We start from the raw sequence: 21502 nt of genomic DNA, 5'->3' as shown, positions 1-21502 counted from the left end.
AACGATGACGACGACGACGACGACGACGACGACGACTACTACGACGGCTACTACGACTCTAAAAACATAGAAAACAGTATCGATTCCATTCAAATATAATTTTAAATCGTCCAATGTCAATCGCAATTTCGTTTAATTTTCTTTTCTTTTATTTTTCTTTCCTCAGCTCTATATTTTTTTTCCCTTTTTTCTTTTTTTTTTTTTTATGAACACGACTCGGAAGAAGGTAAGTCGACGACGATGACTACTACAATGGCTACTACGACGGCTACTACGACTCTAAAAACGTAGAAAAGAGTATCGACTATTTTTCCATTCAAATATAATTTTAAATCGTCAAATGTCAATGGCAATTTTCGTTTAATTTTCTTCTTTTATTTTTCTTTCCTTATCTCTGTATTTTTTTTCTTCTTTTTTCCTTTTCCTTTTTTTCTTTTTTTTTTTTTTTTTTTTTACGATGACGACTCGGGAGAAGGTAAGTCAGATTTTGAAACGAGTCTATTAATCGATTCGTTCTTCTTTAATAAAAAAATATATAGATCGAATGGAATGTTTACGAAAACAAATTGTTTATGATAATTTGTTAGAACGTTATTTGTAAGGAATTATTATTAAGATAAGTCAAATTTAAAAGAAATGATCCGTTAATTACGTTCAGACTAAAGAAAAAGTTAATCAATTTATAATTGGTGTAGACTTGATTATAGACATAGAAGAATTGATAGTAGAGATAGAAATAGAAGAGGATCATCGATTATGTGCATTTGAAAACGATTTTTTTTTTTTTTTTACGAGCAAATAAAAAGACAAATTAAAAAATAAGTCAGACTAGAAGAAGTAAGAAAAATCGTTTCGTTAATTAATTCGTTGGTTGGACCAAACGAGAAAAGAAAGAATCAACGTAGATCTATAATCGCTATAGATTTCATTAAAAACACAGAGAGAAATTAAAACTAATAAAAATAATAGAAAATTCGACTGACACGTTTTACAAATCCGATTTGTAAAACAAGTTTCGGCCGCCATTTTTATTCCATTCTTTCTCCCCTTTTTATTCCTTTTCTTTTACAAGCACGAATTGAACGACAAATCGAATTAAAAAGAAAAAAAAAAAAAAAGAAAACTAACGAGTTAATCGAATCGTTAATTCGTTCATTCATTAATTAATACGTTAATTAATTACGTGAAATGATTAAATAGGAACGAACGTAGAGAGCCTCGAGTGTAGGGACTTGATTAAAGACGAAGAAAAATTAGAAGTAGAAATAGAAGAGGAGGAGAAATAAGAAGAAGTAGTAACAGAAGAAGAAGAAGAAGAAGAAGAAGAAGAAAAAGAAGAAGAAGAAGAAGAGGAAGGAAAAGAAAAAGAAGAAATCGTCGTTTGTACGGCCATTAAGACGTTAACACTCGTCGGACTAATCGAAGCAGCAGCTGTGCACTCGAGATGCGTCCGTTCGAACTACTTTCCTCGTGGGCGGCACGCAGGTGCCTCCGGCATCTCTTCTTATTCTTATTCTTTTATATCCTCGTGTGTAACACCGACGTGAGTCTCTTCGAGAGAACGTTTATATGTAAGTGCTACCCACGCGAGCACTACTCGTTCGCCTCGCGTGTTCCCTCTCTCTCTCTCTCTGTTTCTCTCTCTTTTTTTCTCTCACTCACTCGTTTTCCTTTAATTTTTCTTTTTTTTTTTTTTTATTATTCATATTTCTCTTTTTTTTCCTTTAAACTCTCTCGTAGAAGTGAATTTTTTTTTTTAATTAAAAAAAAAAAAAAAAGAAGAAATGAAAGAAAGGAAAGAATCGAATATGAATTAATCGTATTGATAATCGAGATATTTAATCGATTAATTAAATCATGACATTTGTTACGTTATCATTTCTTTTTGTACACAGATATATATATATATATATATATATATATATAATCGCGAAATGTTATTGTTGAAGTGTTTTATTACGTTCAATAGATTTTCTGTTAGATCACCCGAGAAGATACGACTATTAAGATTGCTATTATTAATGCAAAGAAGCTTTACATTCGTTAGCCTATTAACTCGTGTTATCGTTTTATAATGGGTCATTGACACGACCGTGTACAAATTAGAAAACCGATAATGTTTCGTGATAATATCGAATACGATAAGAAAAAGAAAAATTATAAGAAGAAGAAAGAAGAAGAAGAAGAAAAAGATCGTCGAAGAAAAATGAACGAAAAGTAGCTTCGCATAAAATTAATCCCCGATTGGTACCCGAGACATTAATCATGTTCTTTCTTCTCTTAATCTGTTCTTAAGACATAGCACAGCTGGAACGTCGAACTAAAGAAAGAGAATGAAAGATAAGGCCTGACACGTTAGAACGGTTTTTTCGTATTCGGTCGGACATTAGGATCATCTAATTATTTTTGCAAGATGTCGAAAATTAAACGTTAATGACGTGATCATTAGCTCGTTAACGTTGAATCGGTTTAAGAACTCGACGAAGAAAAGATTGAGAATTTGGCTGGGAAAGTATGATGGTAGAACGTAAAAAAAATTAATAATAATATATATATATGTATATATATATATATATATATATATATATATATATATCAGACTCGTGTATAATAAATTATCGGCTGTTATACGATCCACCTTCGCTCTTTCGACGAAGAGCTTGCTTCTGCACTGGGATGTCCATTAAATTTTAATTAAACGCAATCACGAACTACTACGTCCGATATCACTTAGCGGAGGCCATCCTCGTGTGTTCGTTAATAATCGAGACGAATTGACTGCCGAGCAAAGTGCACCCCAACGAAATATTCGTATATCGACGATAAAATTCCAATTCCGATCGCGCGCACTCATCTCTTTTTTGGCTCTCGTCATCTTTTTTGGTCTGCGAAAAGAGAAAAAAAAAAGAGAGGGAAAAAGGAAAGAAAAAGAAGAAAAACGCGGGAAAAAGAAAAAAAAAAAAGAAAAATAAAAAGAAAGAAGAAGGAACGAAGGGAAAAAAAATAACGCAAAAGAGATAAGGAAACATTTATAACGTAACTCGACCCAAATTCGTGTGATACATTTAAAGTATCGCGTAATGAGAGGCAACGAAAATATATTTACATCGATATTAACGGTGAAAGAAACGAGAAACGAGAAATCGCATAAATCCATTCTCTGAATAATCATCTCATGAATATGCGCGACGAGAATATATGTAATAACTCTCTTTTGACTGCTTCTTAATGGATCGCCTTGCTTTCTACAAAATATTTTCATTAATATATATATATATATATATATATATATATATATATATATATATTACAGAGTGATTACTTATATATATTACAAAATGATTATTAATATATATGCGTATATACACACACACATATATATATATATACTCTGTATATATATATATATATTACGTGTGTGTGTGTAAAAATATATATATATATCGAAGAGAAATACTTTTTTGAAAGTTCGAGCAATGTGTCTATTTCACGTGTTTCGTATATAGTAAGTAAATACGAGTGTACCTTTTTAAGAGTCTCCTCACGCCCACAGTCAGAAAAGTATAGACCTCTTCGGCGTTCCGAGACGGAGCGAAGATAAAGAGGAAGATAAAGATACAAAGAGAAAGAGAGAAAGAGAGAGAATCGTGAATGTAGCTTTCAGAAAATTTATAGCCGATTTCGAGGCGTGCCTACTATTAAAAGAAAGAGAAAGAGAGAAAGAGAAAGAGAGAAATAAAAAAAAGGTCAGATTTCGTCTCGGGCATAGAGATGCGCTCGAGTGGCAAATCAACTTTCAAGGTCATCGATGACAGCTCCTCTTCTTCTTCTAAAGAATAGGATAAGCCCGACTGCATGATGTATGGATATATGGATATTTATATATATATGTATGTATGTATGTATGTATGTATGTATTATGTACGACCTTAGGCGAGTCATCAGAAGATTCGCGAGCCTTTTCAGAGCTGTATCGTCCGTACTGGCAGAGACCAAGGATACTTGGCTCCTTTGATCCAAACTACGTTAAAGGTAATTATTTCGATCGATCTCTACGAACGACGAACCATATATTTCATCGACGAAGAAAAATGAATAAAAAAAAAAAACATTTAATAAAAAGCAAAAAATATTTCTCTTCCGATACAACATAGATTAAATACTTGATTTGACATTTATTTATATGTATCTATAATAGGAATTTTTAATATCTTTTCTCTGTAAATGTATCTAAAATATTTTTCTTTTTTAATACAATTTATACATCATATATATATTTATTTATTTATTTATTTATTTATTGTAGATATATAAATATATTTTATCGAACGTTTAACGAAAGATATTCCAATGAAAATAAAAAAATATTCGAAAAAAAATATTTCGTCCAATTTTAGTTTTTAAAGCTGAGATAAGGAAGTTTAAAGGGTCTTGACCTTAGCCAAGAGACACGACGAAGTAGTAGCTGTCTCTCGATGCCCTTGCATTTCCTGGTACTTGCTACGAGTTTCGTGGAAAGGCAAGGATCGCCGAGACACAGTCGTGCGCGCTAATGAGAAGTTAATGGCGTTGCCGGTGTCTGTCTGACGTACAATAGAAGTGCTGTTTCAGAGCTTGGAATTCTCTCTTCAACTTGCCTTAGACGAGGCACTATCTTCAAAGTGGCCGCCTTCGGTTGATGGCCGCATTAATTTCTTATTTTCGAGATAAACGAGTTCTCGTTTTACTACTTTACGAAAATTAATATCAAAAACAAAACTATAAATATATGAACGTTTATCTTTAATAAGAAAATTATGTCTTTCAAATCTTATCTTTATTCGAGATTCCAAAAAAAAACAAAAAGAAAAAAAGAAGAGAGAAAACGAATACTTCTCGTTTAATCGAAAAATAATATTGAAATATACTGTACGAATATTTTTATCTTTAAAAAAAGAGAAAAAGAAAATTTTATCTTCTCAAGCTTATCTTTGCTGTGATATTAAGAGAAAGAAAAAGCGACGAATGAACAAACAAACAAATAAACAAACAAACAAACAAATAAATAAATAAATAAATGCAAGAGAGTCTATGCTGGATAAACCTTATTAAAAAAAAAAAAAAAAAAAAAAAAAAAGAATGAAAAAAAACGAGACAGAAGAAAAAAGAGTTAAAAAAAGAAAGAGAAGAAACAGAAAATGTCGAGACGTAATCGCTTAAAAATAAAACCTGGAACGTTCGATCGGTTTGAAACGAGGAGAATTCGATTCCTTTCGAGGATAGGAGTCAGATCGCGTATCCGTGGCTCACGATATCGATAGCGTCATTTGCATTAGTCCTTGCAACGAACCAAGCCATCGGGAGTGTACGAGTGTGCATTAAAGGCGAATAAATAAGAGACAGAGACAGAGGCGCTACTGGTGAATTTATCGTATACATTTATATACATACATATATACATACATACACTCACTCACACTATTATATATATATATATATATATATATATATATATAAATATATAAATATGTATTTACTTGTTTCCTCTCGTGCATAAGTTATTATCATCGATGATCAAGATCTAACGCGATATCATCATCCATCGATCCATCGATCGATCGGTCGATCGATCGATCGAGAGGAAGGGAATAAGAGAGATTCATCTGATGACACAAGAATTTATTTATTCGTCAGGTGATTCTATAAATGATTAATGTTCCTTAATGCCTTCCGTTTCTGTTGTATCATCGCGTTTCCGTCGTCATCGCGTTTCGTTGTTGCGTTTCAATTGTCGTTACCATCGTATTAGTTATATCTAAGTATTACTAAGTTGGACGAGTTTGAATCGAGTATAGACGACCCGTCACTTACCTTGCAAATTAGTCTTTGACAGGTCGAACAATGCTCGACACCACTCGTGCCCAGAATTCGAACGTTTCATTTAACGCAACGACGAAATCACAAGGCTCTTTTTCTATTTATTTATCTATCTATCTATCCATCTATCTATCTATCCATCTATCCATCCATCTATCCATCTATCTAAACCTACGCACATGTTGGGCTAACCGTACCCTTTTTATTTCACGTTTTATTTTACAACCACCGATCGATATATCTCAGATCCGACATTACTATCCGTCTACTTACTTTCCCAATCGTTTAAGTAGGTTTATCAACGAGGTTGAAATTAATTATGATAATTGATTTATTTGAAGGAGAAAGAGAGATAAAGATTTAGACTTAAGATAATACTTTCGAATAATTACCAGTTGTATCGAGAGTTTAAACGATCTACGCGCAACGTGTAACTATTCCCTTTATTAAACCCACACTAGAGGATAAGAGAAGATTTTTATTTCATTTTATCATTTTTTCTTTTTTTTACCATATAATTTATTTTCGATCGATCTACGAGCATTGTCTCGTGTACGACGTATGGGTATCGTTTCGGAAGAAAGAAGAAGAAAAAAAGAAAAGAGAAAAAAGGAAAGAAAAAAAAAAACGAATAATAATAAAGTATCTCGTCTTGTCACACGATGTGACAGACACATGTGATGCAAACGAGTTTTCATTTTTCCCTGAACAAATACATCGCCGATTGATTCGTTCTTTCGAGCGAGCATATTTTTTTTATACCTGTTATACGTGAAGTATTTAAATTCGAAAGAGCGAAGAGAGAGTAAGAGAGAGAGAGAGAGAGAGAGAGAGAGAGAGAGAGAGAGAGATTAAACGTTAAAATATCGCTACGAACGTCAATCAATACATTGAAGCAGAACGCGCGGACAGGCGTGGCTCAATTTCACGAGGCGATATTTATCCGGCGATATTCCGGATGCATAAATATAGCCACGTGTTTCTATACTCGTAATACGGCTGCCCAGGCAGTAGGTATTTCCGTTTGCGATCCTGCTGCGCCTATATTGTTCGTAAATCCGGTCCATTGGCGGAAGCTGGATGGTATTAAACCAGAAGATTCATTTGGCTAGGGTTCTCTAGGGATTTTTTTCTTATCGGAAAACAAATCCCTTATCATTCTTTTTTTTTCTTCTTTCTCTCTCTCTCTCTCTCTCTCTCTCTCCTTTTCTTCATTCTTTCCCCTTTTTTTTCTTTTTTTTGAACGTACAAACTCCGAGATATTTAGGATTTAGAACGATCACGACAAGGGTCGACGAAGAGCGATCGTTCTAGTTTCTCTTTTTTTTTTTGTCTTTCCCTTCTTTTCTTCATCCTTTAATCCCTACTTGACAAATATCTCAATCGACGGACAAATGTATGTATGTGTGAGAAGAGGGTCCGTATGAAGAATCGCAATAAAGAATTAAAGAAACGATCGAACGCGTCGACTTGTACAGTAGAGTAAATGGTCCCTGGCACGGTTGGCGCCAGTGGATGCTAATATGGCGGGCCGAGGGTCGGCATGATTCTCCATCAAGATGATGACTCTTGTGAGCGATGACGAACGTGAAAATGCGATGACGAGTTCGCGCACCGAGAGAAACGAGAATACCGGTCTGCCTCGTTATTTCTTTTTCTTCTCGTTTTATCAAGTAGCAGACGAGGAAGACAAAAATTCTATGATGATTATCGGTTGAAAACAATTCAAAAGGAAAGGGTTTTAGAAACAAAAAAAAAAGAAAGAAAGAAAGAAAGAAAGAAGAAAAGAAATGGCCAAATAAAAAGAAAATTTATTTGTGTGTATATAATCTATATGTATGTATGTATGTATGTATGTATGTATATATGTATGCAAAAAGAAGAAAAAGAAAAAAAAATGAAATGAATGGCAATTCACAAACGTATTTCACTTCCTTTTCGATAGAAACATACCGTTCGAGTTCGAGATACTCACGCGCCACCTCTCATGAATAAACATCGTAGTGGATCGTGGAGAAAAACTTGTTTACAAACGGAACTCCGCGAGATTTACACGCGTAAAGTTCCTACGACTTTGCTTTTCATTCTTTCTTTCTTTCTTTCTTTCTTCGGACCCTCCGCATTGTGATCGATCGATCGATCGAGTTCACTCCGAGTTTTTCACGATAGATCTTACAGAAAAATTGTACACGCTTCTTTCGTTCTTTTTTTCCTCTCACCCTCTTTTCACCCCCAGCAAAGAGATCAAGTTTCGTCCAGGAGAAAGAAGAAACGCTTACTTATTGATCTCATTTTCTTTTCCAACTTCGGATTTATCCTTTAAAAAGATTTATAATAACGTAATCAAAGTTTTACAAGAAAGTGATCTACGCGTTCCAGAAAACGTATGACTAAACGATTTATCGCCATTTTTTGGTGAACGTCGATAAACATAGTCGGTAAATATATACGCCGAGACCTAAAAGCACAGTTAAACGTCTTTGGATAAGTGATTCGAGAGTGACCTGAATATTTCTAAAAAAGATTTCGAGAAGAGAGATAGAGAAAGAAAGAGAGAGAGAGAGAGAGAGAAAGAGAGAGAAAGAAAAGATAAGAGAAGTTTTCCTTTTCCTATTTTTTTTTTTTTGTTTCCTATTTGTTTCTTTTTCTTCTTTTTTTTTATTTTATTTTATTTCTTTCTTTTTTGTTACTTTTTCTTCTTCTTCCTCTTCTTTTTTTTTTTTTTTTTTTTTTAAGTACACACACGCACAATCGTTCGCACCTATTTTAAAAGTATGCATGTATGTACACGTTTACTCGTCAAACATTTCACTAACGTTTGCTTAACCAATCGGACGTCCAGACAACGGGGCATTTTAAAATGAAGCTTGCAAGGAACGCGCTTATGGCACGCGTGAAATTCCAACACTCTTTTGTTCCTCCTTTTTTTGAGTTCGCGATCGCATACGCGGCAGGTCGAAAGTTCGCCAACCGTCTTTGATTATTTTCAACCCGGAAGATAGAAAGACAGAGAGAGAGAGAGAGAGAGAGAGAGAGAGAGAGAGAGAGAGAGAGAGCGAAAAAGAAATTACATTAGACGGTAGAACTATCTTTCAAGTCGGAAAACCGCATTATACATATATGCTCCGAATAAATTTGCTTAAAATTAAGTCGGTCGCGTTCGATTGGTCGGAATATTCATAGCACGAAGAATTTACTTCAACTCTTATCCTTGTACGATAATTTGATGATTGAAAAGAAAAAAAAAAAAAAAAGAGAAGAAGAAAAAAAAAGAACTGACAAAAAAATATCGATCATTAATCGTACAAATTACCACGCTTCGATACCTACACTTTATCGTATCGATCCTATCGATTTAAATTGTAAAAAACTTGTTGAATAAGTTCCATGTATTTTTCTTTTTCTTTTTTTTTTTTTTTTTTTTTTACTATATTACTAATCAATGATGTGTAGCAAGTCACGTAGTCCCTGTTTCTCTCTTTCTCTCTCTCTCTCTCTCTCTCTCTCTCTCTCTCTCTCTCTTACTCTCTCTCTCTGTTTCTTTCTCTCCTTCTCTTTCTTTCTCTTCGTTTCATTATTTTTGTTCTAACAAACAAAACAACTTCTACTACGGTAACTGGACGACAGATCGTAAGATCATTTTATCGAGTGTCGTATCACGCGGATCTCTTTTTTAATTTCATTATCTTCTTTGTTTTTCTTTTTCTTTTTTCTTTTTTTTTATATATATATATATATAAAGAAACGAAACAAATCGTATATACATGATTGCTCGGCGATAAATCATAGATCCCCTTTATCGAGTATATCACGTAATCGCGTGAATCTCTCTTTTAATTCATTATTATTATTATTATCATCATCATTATTATTATTATTTCCTTTTTTTATTATTACAAAAAACGAAACAAGTTGTAAACACAGTACGGTAGCTCGACGATAAATCATAGATCACTTCATCGAGTATTGCGTGTTCTCGCGGAATTAATTTATTATCATTATTATTAATACCATTAATATTAATATTATTATCACAATTTTTCTATCTATAATAAAAAACGAAAGAAATCGTATATATACGATAGCTCGACAATGGATCGTAGATAATTTTATTATTCATATTGTTCGATTTGATAGAGACGTCTTATAGAAGCTGATGTTGGAATCTTTGCGAACGATATAGAAATGAATAGAAGTAAACAAACAAATAGATAGATAGATAGATAGACACATAGATAGATAGACAGATAAAGAAAGAGAGACAGAGACAGAAACAGAAACAGAAACAGAAACAGATACAGAGAAAGAGAGAAAGAAACAAATAAACAGAGATAGATTTCTCCTACACTTAAGTCGTTCCTTTTGAGTTATTCGCAGAGTTAGTATTTACTTTACTTACTTACTTACTTACTTACTTACTTACTTACTTACATATATACACACATATACACATACACATACATACATACATACATATATACATACGCGGGGGATAGATGCGTGCGCTACCGGTCGTACCGCATAAGGTATACGGAAAAATCAAAGGTCGATATATAAATAGTCTTGCCAGGAGATATCCGTAGGTGCGACACCCAATAGAAACGTGTGCTCACCGCGAACGAGTTGCAACGCGTTGCTCGCGGACTTGTAAGGGCATACTCGACTTTTTCTCGACGATTCTGACAAGGTGCTCGTTCTCTCGTTCGCTCCTTCGCTCGTGTGTGCGTGCTCACGCTCACACAATTTCTATCTAACTAAAAGAGATTCTTATATTATGGATACATCTCTCTCCCTCTCTCTCTCTCTCTCTCTCTTTTTTTCTGTATTTGTTTTTCTTTTTCTTTCTCTGTCTTTGTTTTTCTCTTTTTCTCTTTCTCTTTCTCTCTCTCTCTTTCTCTTTCTCTCTCTCTCTCTCTCTCTCTCTCTCTCTTTTTCTCTCTTTATCAATTTCTATATATATATATATATTTTTTTTTGACTTGATTCAGGCATATACAATATACACCTTCAGCTTTCTTTCTGAAATAAAAAAAAAATATATATATATATATCAAATGAAGAAATTAAAAGAAGAAGACAAAAGAAATGTTAATTACCGTTCGTTTTCCAAAAAAGATTTATTATAAATTAATCTAGATTACGGATTAATTGATCTTACATGAAAGCGAAGATGAAAGAAGCGTTAACGTTCGTTAAACATCTTCTTCGTACTTGGATACAATAAATTTCTACGGGACTTTCACTTTGAAACAGCTGATCGTCGGACGAAACGCGCTTGTTTTTCTTTCTTTTTCTTTTTCTTTTTTTTTTTTGTTTTGCTTCGACGAAAACGTCCGGAAAATCGACGATTATCTTTCAATACCATAAAAGTGACAAGGTATCGTTTACATACTTACTTAATAAAGTAATTACGAAGGAAAGATTTCTCGACGATCGAGGAAATGACATTTGCTAAAGAGGAAATAAATTTCGTTCGTTTTGATCACATTCTTTAGAGAGTAGGGATAGTAGAAGGGGTAACGTTTAAATCGGAAATAATCTTTTAACGAAAAGTGATAATAAGGAACGATTTTAAGAAAGAAGTTTCGTCGAAGCAATAATAAAATGCAATAACAAAAGAGAAGGGTAGAGAGTAAGGATAAAGGAGAAAAATACAAGTTTCTTTTTTTTTTTTTTTTCAAGGTCGAAAATATAAAACTAGTCGTCGAGAGGTGAGACTTAAAATGAGTAACATTAGTAACAATAACAATAATATAATAGTAGTAGTAATAGTAATAGTAATAGTAGTAGTAGTTAGTAACGTAGTAGTAGAAGCAAGGATCATCGGCATTGTCCTTCGACTCGAGTTCACAGCGTGACTAATTTTAAGATTACCGACGACTCTTTTGGCGCTTTAAAAGATGTTATACGATTTCGATGGAGGACACCAGAGTTGGTTGTTACACGAAGACGAAGACGAAGACGCGAAAACTACGACGATGACGACGACGACGGAACAACAACAACAACAACAACAACAACAACAATAACGACGACGACGACGACGACAACGACGACGACGAACGATGTACGACGGGTCCTTAGGACTCCCTTAGAAGGAAGGATTTTTTCTTTTTTTTTTTTCTTTTTTTTTTTTTATTTGGAATTATCTCCGGAGGCCGCGAGAACGTATCACCTGGCAAGGATACGCTTCCTATTAGCGCCACCTTACCGTTTACCATATATGGTTTAAGACCTCTCTCTCTCTCTCTCTCTCTTTCTTTCTCTATCTATCTTTTTCTCTCTCGTTGGTTTTCTTTTTCACTTTTATGAACACGGGTCAACCGGTCGGAGATGTGGATCGTGTCGTTCGTGAGTTTCAACGGCGTTTCAAGGTCACTTCCGAAATATCTATACGAGAACATTGCCATATACCCACTTATGTACGTTTCGTGCTCGAGACATTCTCCTTATTTCTGTTTCTTTCATTCCTTTTTTCTCTCTCCTTCCCCCCCCCCCCTCTCTCACTCTTTCTATCTCTATCTTTCCAATGTAAATAATTAGCTCGATTAATTAACAAAAATTAAATAGGATATTACACGTTATATTTTGCTAGAACGTTAGATCGACTTGATGGATAATTATAAGCTCGTTAACTTAAGCTCGTAATTACAAATAAAGATTTAATTTGTAAAATAAAGTTAATTCAATAATATAGTTAATTAATAAAAAAAAAAAAAAACTTAATTTAATAAGAACAAATAAAAATTGGATTAAACGAAATATAAAAGAATTGTTATAATGGGATATGTAAAAAAATATTTTCCCTCAATCGGTTAGATATTTCAGGTATGTAATATTATAATATCTATATAATTCGCGATCGTATGGAATGGAGTATCATCGGAAAATGCGCAGAAGTTTCTGCGCGAAGACCATTATCGTCCAGGCTAGTATGTTGCTGTAGGAGGAATCAGACAGGCGACAGGCGCGGATTGATCGCGCGCGCACACCTGATGAGACACGATGGAGGCTAACCGAACACTCCTTCCATGTATCTATTGCGTATCTATATGCGTACGTACGTATGTATATGATTGAACCTGCGCGTAAAGCTTCAGAGAAAAGGATAGATAAACGAAAAAGGAATAGTTGAGACGAGTCGGATCGATATAATTTTCCAAAGATTAATAGACTCCGTTTAAAGCGTCGATCGATATAATTCAAGGTCGTCGTAAAAGTTCTACTTCCGTGAATTATTCGAGCGAGAAGATAGGATGATTGATCAATGGAAACGTTCGAAGTTTAGAAAGAGAGAGAGAGAGAGAGAGAGAGAGAGAGAAAATTAAAGAAAAAAAATGAAGAGAAAGAAAAAAGAAAAACCAGAGAAAAACCAACAAAAATTTCTATCGGAAAGATTGAAAGAGGGGATGAGAATATTCTGTCGATAAAAAGACAATGCGACGAATAATTGCCAATGGCAATTGCATTGTAGAAATATAACCGCAGATATAGAATCGCATTATACCTACCACGATGTGTTATGACGAATGAAACGTGCTCCCACGAATAGTCTTCTTTTTTTTTTCTTCTTCTTTTTCTTCTTCTTCTTTCTCATCCTCCTTGTCCTTTTATATCTCTTCGCACTCTTCTTCTCTCGGTCTAGCGCCTCCATCTTTCCATGGAACGATAATAATAAAGGTATGGTACTTCTCAGGAAGCATCGATCCTGCAATAACAGAGAATCTCTATCATTCTCTAAAGAATCTCAATGATATTTCCTATACCATTGGAATTCCATCAATCTCGATCTGAAATTTACATCGGATAGTTCGATCCCATCGAAGAATCGATCAGAAAACAGTTAGTAATTTTAAGGAAAGAGAAAAGAATCAAAAAAGAGAAAAATGAAAATAGAGATACGTAATGGAGTAGATTGGAAGATGATCATTTTCAAAAAATTCATGGAAATTCATGTTATTTCTTTTTTAATACATATATACATACATACATATATATATATATATATATATATATATATATATATATCTAGAATATAAATCTAGAACATTGGATGTCGAAAAGTTTCTTATTTTCATTTGTTAGACTGTTGATGCGATGCAGTCGGAGCACGTTCGAAAACTCCATATCGAAGTAAAAGAAGGGGAGTATGAGTAAAGAGAGAGAAAGAGAGAGAGAGAGAGAGAGAGAGAAAGAGAAAGAGAGAAAGAGAGAGGAAATGTCTGTCGATGTTGTTCGGGAGGTTGGCAGAGAGAAAAAGGAAGGAAGAAAGGAAGGTGGAGGTAGAGAGAGCATCGAGGTAGCGGCCACAGCTAGGCGTGAGTCATCATGAGACAAGATCTCGGCTAAGGAGGCGGCCTTGATGCCGCAAAACTGTTGGTAATATCGGAACGACTCCATGGATCGCCAACTTCGATCCTCGTCACGTCGTTCCTCGTAATATCCTGAATCGTTTTTCTTGCTATTGCTGTTGCTGTTGCTGTTGCTGTTGTTGTTATTGTTGTCGCTGTTGCAGTTGCAGTTGCAGTTGCAATTGTCGTCGTTTTCTTTTTCTTCGCTAACCTTGCACTTGTTCCTGTCGTTCGGCTTTTTTTTTTCAATGTCATCGAGACGATGATCGATCGTTCTTAATACATATGTATATATGTATATATGTGTATTGATGATTATACACAAAATAGATTCTTAGATATTTGATTACAAAATACAGTGGACATAATTTTTGTTTTTTTAATCGATCCGTTCCATCTGTTGAATGTATATACATACCTATATATGTACGTATATGTATATTATTATCATGTAAATAGGTTGTTAGGTATTTCCTTGATCAAATACATCGAAGATTATTTTTTTTTCGTTCCGATTCATATACATATATATATATATATATATATATATATATATATATATATATATATATATAAAGTGAATCGATGCAATTAATCATTGTCATCGGAAAATATATATAATATTTCCGCAGCCGTTTGTCAATCATAAATTGTAATTTCCGATCGATCTGTGTCGGTTACATTTTTATCGAAAGCAATGAATGAAATTAGATCTTTCAATCATTTTTTTTTCTTTTGCCTATTTGAAGAAACTTGAGTAGTTAATGGATTTTCAGAGGGATTTACTACTGACTGAGATTATTTTCTCCTCTTTCCTGGAAGTTCCAAGTTCGTTGCTCCACATTCGATCGGCCGTTCCTCCAGGCAACAACAGCCGTCTTCTCCAGGAGATCTTCGTTCCGACAAGTTCTTCCTTCGACGAGGCCGCACACTCGGAGAAAGGCGTCCTCCTCCACCTCCTCCTCCCCCTCCTATCCCCAACTCGGATTTTCTCGTTCAGCAAAGCGCGGAGAATCGCCGACGGTGCGATAGTTGAGAGATCGAAATCGCAAAAAAAGTTAGCGGAGAGAAGGAAAGAGGCAAGGGGGAAAGCTCTTTTGTTCCGGGTATCTAAGTATATAACAATAAGTCTTATTTCACGATCGAAATAAACTAACAAAAATTTATCTAATCGAACGGAAGCGATATTGCATTTTAATGATACATGTTACATTTGAAATTATTTCGTAATAACGTTCGTCGAAAGATGATCCATGATGGATCTTTAAACGTTGAAAAATTATTCGTCGTTCGCAATTCTAATAGATGTAGCTAGATGAAATTATTTGAAAACATTCTATTCGAAATCGAGTCTTTTACGATCGTCATTAAACGCTAAATAGATAAGTAGCATTTAAGTGGCAGAGATCGGCCTTGCGAAAGACAAATCCTAGCTGGTAATAGTCGAACGTATGTATCTACTTGTTCGGAACGGAGTCAACCTTGCCAGAACGAAGGAAGGCAATGAATTGAAAAAAGACAGATAGAGAATAACGTTGCACATTTTATACATACATACACACACACACACACATATATATATATCCTCTATCCGTCGTTCAAGGAACGAACAATGATTTATTCTCGCGACCTTCCGCGTCTATGTTGCGAAATCATCAAGCGAGATTATCATGGATATAGAAGGAATTATTTAGCATCGTGTCATTTGCATCACCATCTAGCTACATATGTAATCGAGCCTCGGTTAGCTAGCGAGCTTGCTTGTTTGCTTGTTTGCTTGCTTCCTTGCACGCTTACTCCGTAAAACGAGCATGAATAATTTAACGAGCGCGCGTGCCCGTGTCCCGTACGGAATCCCAGACTCCCAACTCCGGACTTCGATCGTTATTAGGAAACGATCGAGACCACTTTTTCTTTTTTTTTTTTTTCCTTTTTCTTTTTCCAAGCGCTGACGTAGACATAAATTAAGTCATCCGGCGAAAGTTAGGGATTGGGATTAACGATTGGTACGATTCTTCATTTCTTCTTGATGTACTTATAGTTTTATATTATTAATTTAGAATTATTACTTTTGCCAAAGAGAATAGTATATGGTCATTGGAAACACGTAAAAATACGTACGACGTAATAAGAAATATATTTGTAGTTATTTCAACAAGAACAGTTTGTGTAATCATCAGATAATATTGTGTATGTATATATATATATATAAAAAGTAATAATAATAATTATAAAATATAAATACAACTCTATTATTTGGACTTTGTAGATGTACGTATACTAATAACAATATCACATAGGATGTTTATGTAAACAATAAGCGTAATTGCGTGTGCCCTTAAGCTACTTATTAATTCTACACGTTACAACTAGTAATATAAAAGTTTCAAACAGAATAGTCGTCATGAAGATTCACGATATCTTTTAGAGAATTAAGTAAGTAATACCTTGTTAAACTTAATAATAAAATATATATATATATATATATATATATATATATATAGTTTAATATAATAATACACTGCAGAAGATTTTTTAAATGTAGAAATATTATGTTGAACATTTCTTATTTACAATCATAAACAATGTACATATACATATATATATATATATATACACATACATACATACATATATATAGATACACATATAGATACATATACATATATATATATATAATAAGTAAGTCTTAAAGGAACTTTGATTTTGCAGTCTTATAATTTTTTGTACTGTTATATACCTCTTAACCTATATTCTTTGTCATTATTGACACAAACGTGATAAAAAGGCATCGTATTTTAAACTTTTATATTCTCCAGCATCGCAAACCGATACTTGTATTGCAATCCATTCTACAAAAAAACCTGGTGGAGCTCCTATGGCGACAAATTTCATTCTGTCTCCTATAATATGATAAGCGATAAAATAAATTAATTTTTACTTTTTTCTGAACAACAAAAATACGTATAATTAACGATTAATACTTTCGTATTTTTCTTTTACCTCTCTTTAATATATCAGGTAGACCGTATTTATCTAGGCACATCTTAAATACATAAGTATTATTTTTATGGAACAATATTTCTTTGAAAATGTTATACTGAAATTCACCTAAAATTAGACCAAAGTCATTATTTATAGTATTCAGCAATATTCCTTTGCCAATTAGAAACATAGAACTTGGATTGATGAAACACTAAAAGAGAAAAAATACAAGCGTGAAAAAATATATAAATAACAATATATTATGCTCCATAGGTAATATACTAACATTTTCGATAACTTGCAAAATTTCTTCAGTACCTAAGTCATCTATTAATGGTTCAGGTACAATATTGTTTACGTTTGGTCTTTTTCCTTTAAAGACACAAGTAGCATACCATTCGCAATTATATTCATTCTCTTCAGGAATACAAGGTACAGCGTCAAAGAAGATGACATCTGTCAAACTTATCTCGTTGAGCGAACTTTGAGATAAGTCTAATTTTTTGCCATGATAAAAAAAATTGCTCGTCAAGAAATATACTTTATATTCTTTTCCAGTAATATCATTGGTAACCAAAACACCATGCTTTTCGTCTAGAGTAAAGATACGTCCCGAAATATATTGCATTCCTACTTTAAGAGATACACTTAATCCTAGCGTTTGCTCCATTGGCCAACACATTAAAGCTATCCATCCGTAAAGGCATTTTTGTTGTCTTAAAATCCTGCAGGAAAATTTCACCTAAAAGAATGCGAAACGTCCATGAGTAAATTATTAAAGATCTTCTTTTATTTTATTTTATTTATTTATTTTTTCCTTTTAATTTGAATCAATATGAAAAGTATACCTTCATGCCGCATTTAACGTATCTGAACAAAGATTCATCTTGAGGTATCAATCTACCATTGTGAAAATATTTTTCTTTCTTTAGATAAACTTTTTGCAATTTACCATCCAACATGAATACAATTTCGGCACTATTAATGGATAACACACGATTGATATGACCAACGACAAAATGCAAAGAACTTTTCGTCGCCATTTTTACGACAAATTTTACGTTATGAAATTATTGCTACGTTGATATAACAATAAAAAGAAGAATACGAAAAAAAGAAAACGTTTATATTAATTAATAACAATATGAGAAAAATCAACGAGGAGGAAGTATGAAAATATCAAATGTAAAGGAATACACACGATTCTAATCGAAAGAAGTTAACTTGATATTTCGATACAGTCTAGCCAACCATCTAAATAACTTTTCAACTAAATTACTTTTCAAAACTTTTTCGCATTTCGTACGCATTGATTAAAAAAAATAAGATATACATTTAATAAATATATTATTTATCTATTTTTTTTGATACGTTCAATTAATTAATAACGATATAAAATAATATAATATCGAATCAAATTGAATATCATTTTTCGATTGAAAAAAACGATTGGTCGTTTCTCTCAAAAATCCATCGTTCCTATTGGCCGATATTATAACGATTATATAACACGTGACGAGCAGCGCCATCTTCGCAAAAAAATCGTTGAAAATAACGGTCATTCCCCTTCTAGAAAATTTCTTCCTCTTTGGCTCTTGGATATCGCGCGCGTAACAAGGTTCGAAAGAGCTTTCGTCTTTTGTCTTTTCTCATTTTAACGTTATTCATTTTACATTGTTAAAATAATATTCGTCGATTAATTATCACGTTGAAGAAAATATTGGTACGTATTAATCTTCTAAATATAATATTTCGCGCGATGATTGTATCTATTTAAAAGTAAATCTGTACGATTTTTCTTTTTTTCTTCTTTCGTTTTATATAGCATCGTCAAAAATTACAACGCCAATATGGTTCCTGCCGGTTATAAAGAAGGACACATAATTTTCTTAAAGTCTCGACGAATATACTCGATCATCTTTTTTTCAAGTAAGATTTTATTTTTACATTATTATAAACGAAGTTTGAGACGTAATAAGATGGAATTGTATTGAAAATGGATAGGTATATTCGTATTTTTTATTTCTTATCTTTATTGAACCTACAAAGCTTCTTAACGATAATAAATTATGATATGTATTTGTCGTAATTTACATATATATATTTATTGAAATATTAAGTTGCTAAGTGATATTTTAAATATCAAGAAAAAAAAAAATAGTAGGTTTTCAAGATCGTACGTTTTATAGATTTATACGGAAAATTATTCAAAATTTTGATCTGTACCGATACCTTTTTTTTTTTTTTTTTTTTTTTTTTTTTTTTTTTTTTTTTTTTCCCCCGATATATACATAAATTTTTACTATGACGAAACAAATGGAATCGAATAAATAAGTAAATTTCTTCTTGAGAAAAATAATTCTATTAGATAATTTGAAAATTTTTGAGAGGATATCGATTATAATCAAAATACGTCTTACTATTTAACGAAAACGTTATTATTCACGGAATAAAATGGAGGAAAAAAAAAAAAAAAGAATTTTTTATATTTTAATATATACCTATATTAGAAACGAAAATTACAAATTTGATTTATCGTTAATAATATATAATATTATAATAATAAAATATACAATGTTATTAATAATAAAAGTTTATTAGATAACAATACGTAATAATTAAACGAGGATCGTTCGTTCGATCGTTATACACATCTATTTAATTTAATCTGAAATAATTCGAGGAATAGTAATATTTGTTATTATTATTATTTTTTTTTTTTTTTCATTTCTTTTTCATATATATATAATACTTGAACTTTTTTAATCGATTGTGTCGATTATCATGCTTTTTCTTACGAGCGGAAGAAGAAAAATAAAAATGATTCACGTTTCTTTTTCTTTTTTTTTTCTTTTTTTCTTTCTTTCTCTTATAAAATTGTCGATTATACTCTTGAAAAAAAAAAAAAAAGGAAAATAAAAAACCGTTAGCCGTAGAGACAACAGCCTTTATTATAGTCTTGTTTAAAGACTCGGAATATTACGGATTGTATTTATTACAAATTTTGAAGCTCCTCGCTGTGTTAGAAAAATTATTATTATTATTATTATTATTATTATTATTATTATTATTATTATATACGTATCTTAAAAATTTTGATTAAGTTATTTAATTAAGTAATCGATTACATTGTTTGCTGCAAGAACGAATAATAATTATGATAAGGTCGCAATTATTTTTTATATAATATATAATATATAATTATATTAATTAGATTTATTTTTGAAAATGTTTACTTTGCGTGCGTATGATATGTGTGTATGTAATTTTGTTTTAAGGACAAGGTTAACTTTAAGTTTCTATAATAATATCACGTACTCGATGTACGTAAACAATATGGCGATTTACGCCATTAGAAAAAAAAGTAAAATATATAGTATCTTAAAAAGAAAAAAAAAAAAGAAAAGAAAAAGAGAAAAAAAAACAGATGACCTTGTTGAAATTTCCTCTATGTCTCTACCCACGTAAAAAGTATTTACGTAACGTTACGTCCCTCTCTATATCAATCGAGTCTTATATATATATATATATATATATATATATATATATATTTTTTACAAATTATCACAAAAAAAAACGAAAATATTGTATGTCAGATGGATAAAATTTTTGCTGCAGCCTATATAAGTGCGTATAAGTATATATGTATAGTAACAAACTTTCTAATTAATTTTATCTTTTGGAAATTTCATTCATAATTCTTTTTTTTTCTTTTTTATTTCTCGAATTCTTTTTTAAATATATACACGTCATTATCATTTTTTTTTTTTTTCCCATTAATATTAGTAAGTGAATTGGATCAAAAGTGAAAAAGAAAAAATATAAGGATAAATAAGAAAAAAAAAAAAGGAAATGATCGACTAGCGTAGATTCGATGCTATTGTCGTTGCTATGATAAATAGAAAATACACGATAGTAATCTTCATAGCTGAATTCTTTGTTCTTTTTTCAACCGAATGGTACAGAACGATTTTTATTTAAATGATCGTATTAGCTCCCTACTATATTTTTAAAATTATCGATTCGACGAGCTTATCGATAAATTTTACAATCGTTTTTATATAATCGAGCGAAAATCAATTCGCATTGATCGTTAAATTGTTTTGCAGTATTATTGTATCATTTCTACTATCATTATTTATAATGATTAATACAATGTAAGAATTTAATCGATCTTTTCAATTTTAATTACACGCTCTGATTTTTTTTTCTTTTTTTTTTTTTTTTTTTTTGACAATCTGAACTTGTAAAATTTCGAACGTGTCTTATATTTCTTTCCCGCGTTAGCATCTTTAATATTTTTTTCATGG

The 21502-nt window shown here is 32.2% G+C and overlaps 1 protein-coding gene across 1 annotated transcript; it reads right to left on the bottom strand.

Moving 5' to 3' along the window:
* Positions 1 to 16321: 16321 nt before the first annotated feature.
* On the bottom strand, positions 16322 to 18435 carry LOC122631794. The gene is made up of 4 exons (XM_043817895.1): positions 18041 to 18435; positions 17479 to 17934; positions 17211 to 17403; positions 16322 to 17110 (listed from the first exon to the last, which is right to left on the bottom strand). The coding sequence occupies exons 1-4, from the start codon at positions 18233 to 18235 to the stop codon at positions 16971 to 16973; spliced, it is 984 nt and encodes a 327-aa protein (XP_043673830.1). The 5' UTR covers positions 18236 to 18435; the 3' UTR covers positions 16322 to 16970.
* Between the last annotated feature and the right edge of the window lie 3067 nt (positions 18436 to 21502).

Source organism: Vespula pensylvanica, chromosome 9, assembly GCF_014466175.1.
Source record: "Vespula pensylvanica isolate Volc-1 chromosome 9, ASM1446617v1, whole genome shotgun sequence".
Lineage (NCBI taxonomy): Eukaryota > Metazoa > Arthropoda > Insecta > Hymenoptera > Vespidae > Vespula > Vespula pensylvanica.
Note: the sequence above shows the minus strand (reverse complement) of the source record. Positions and strands in the feature narration are given on the sequence as shown.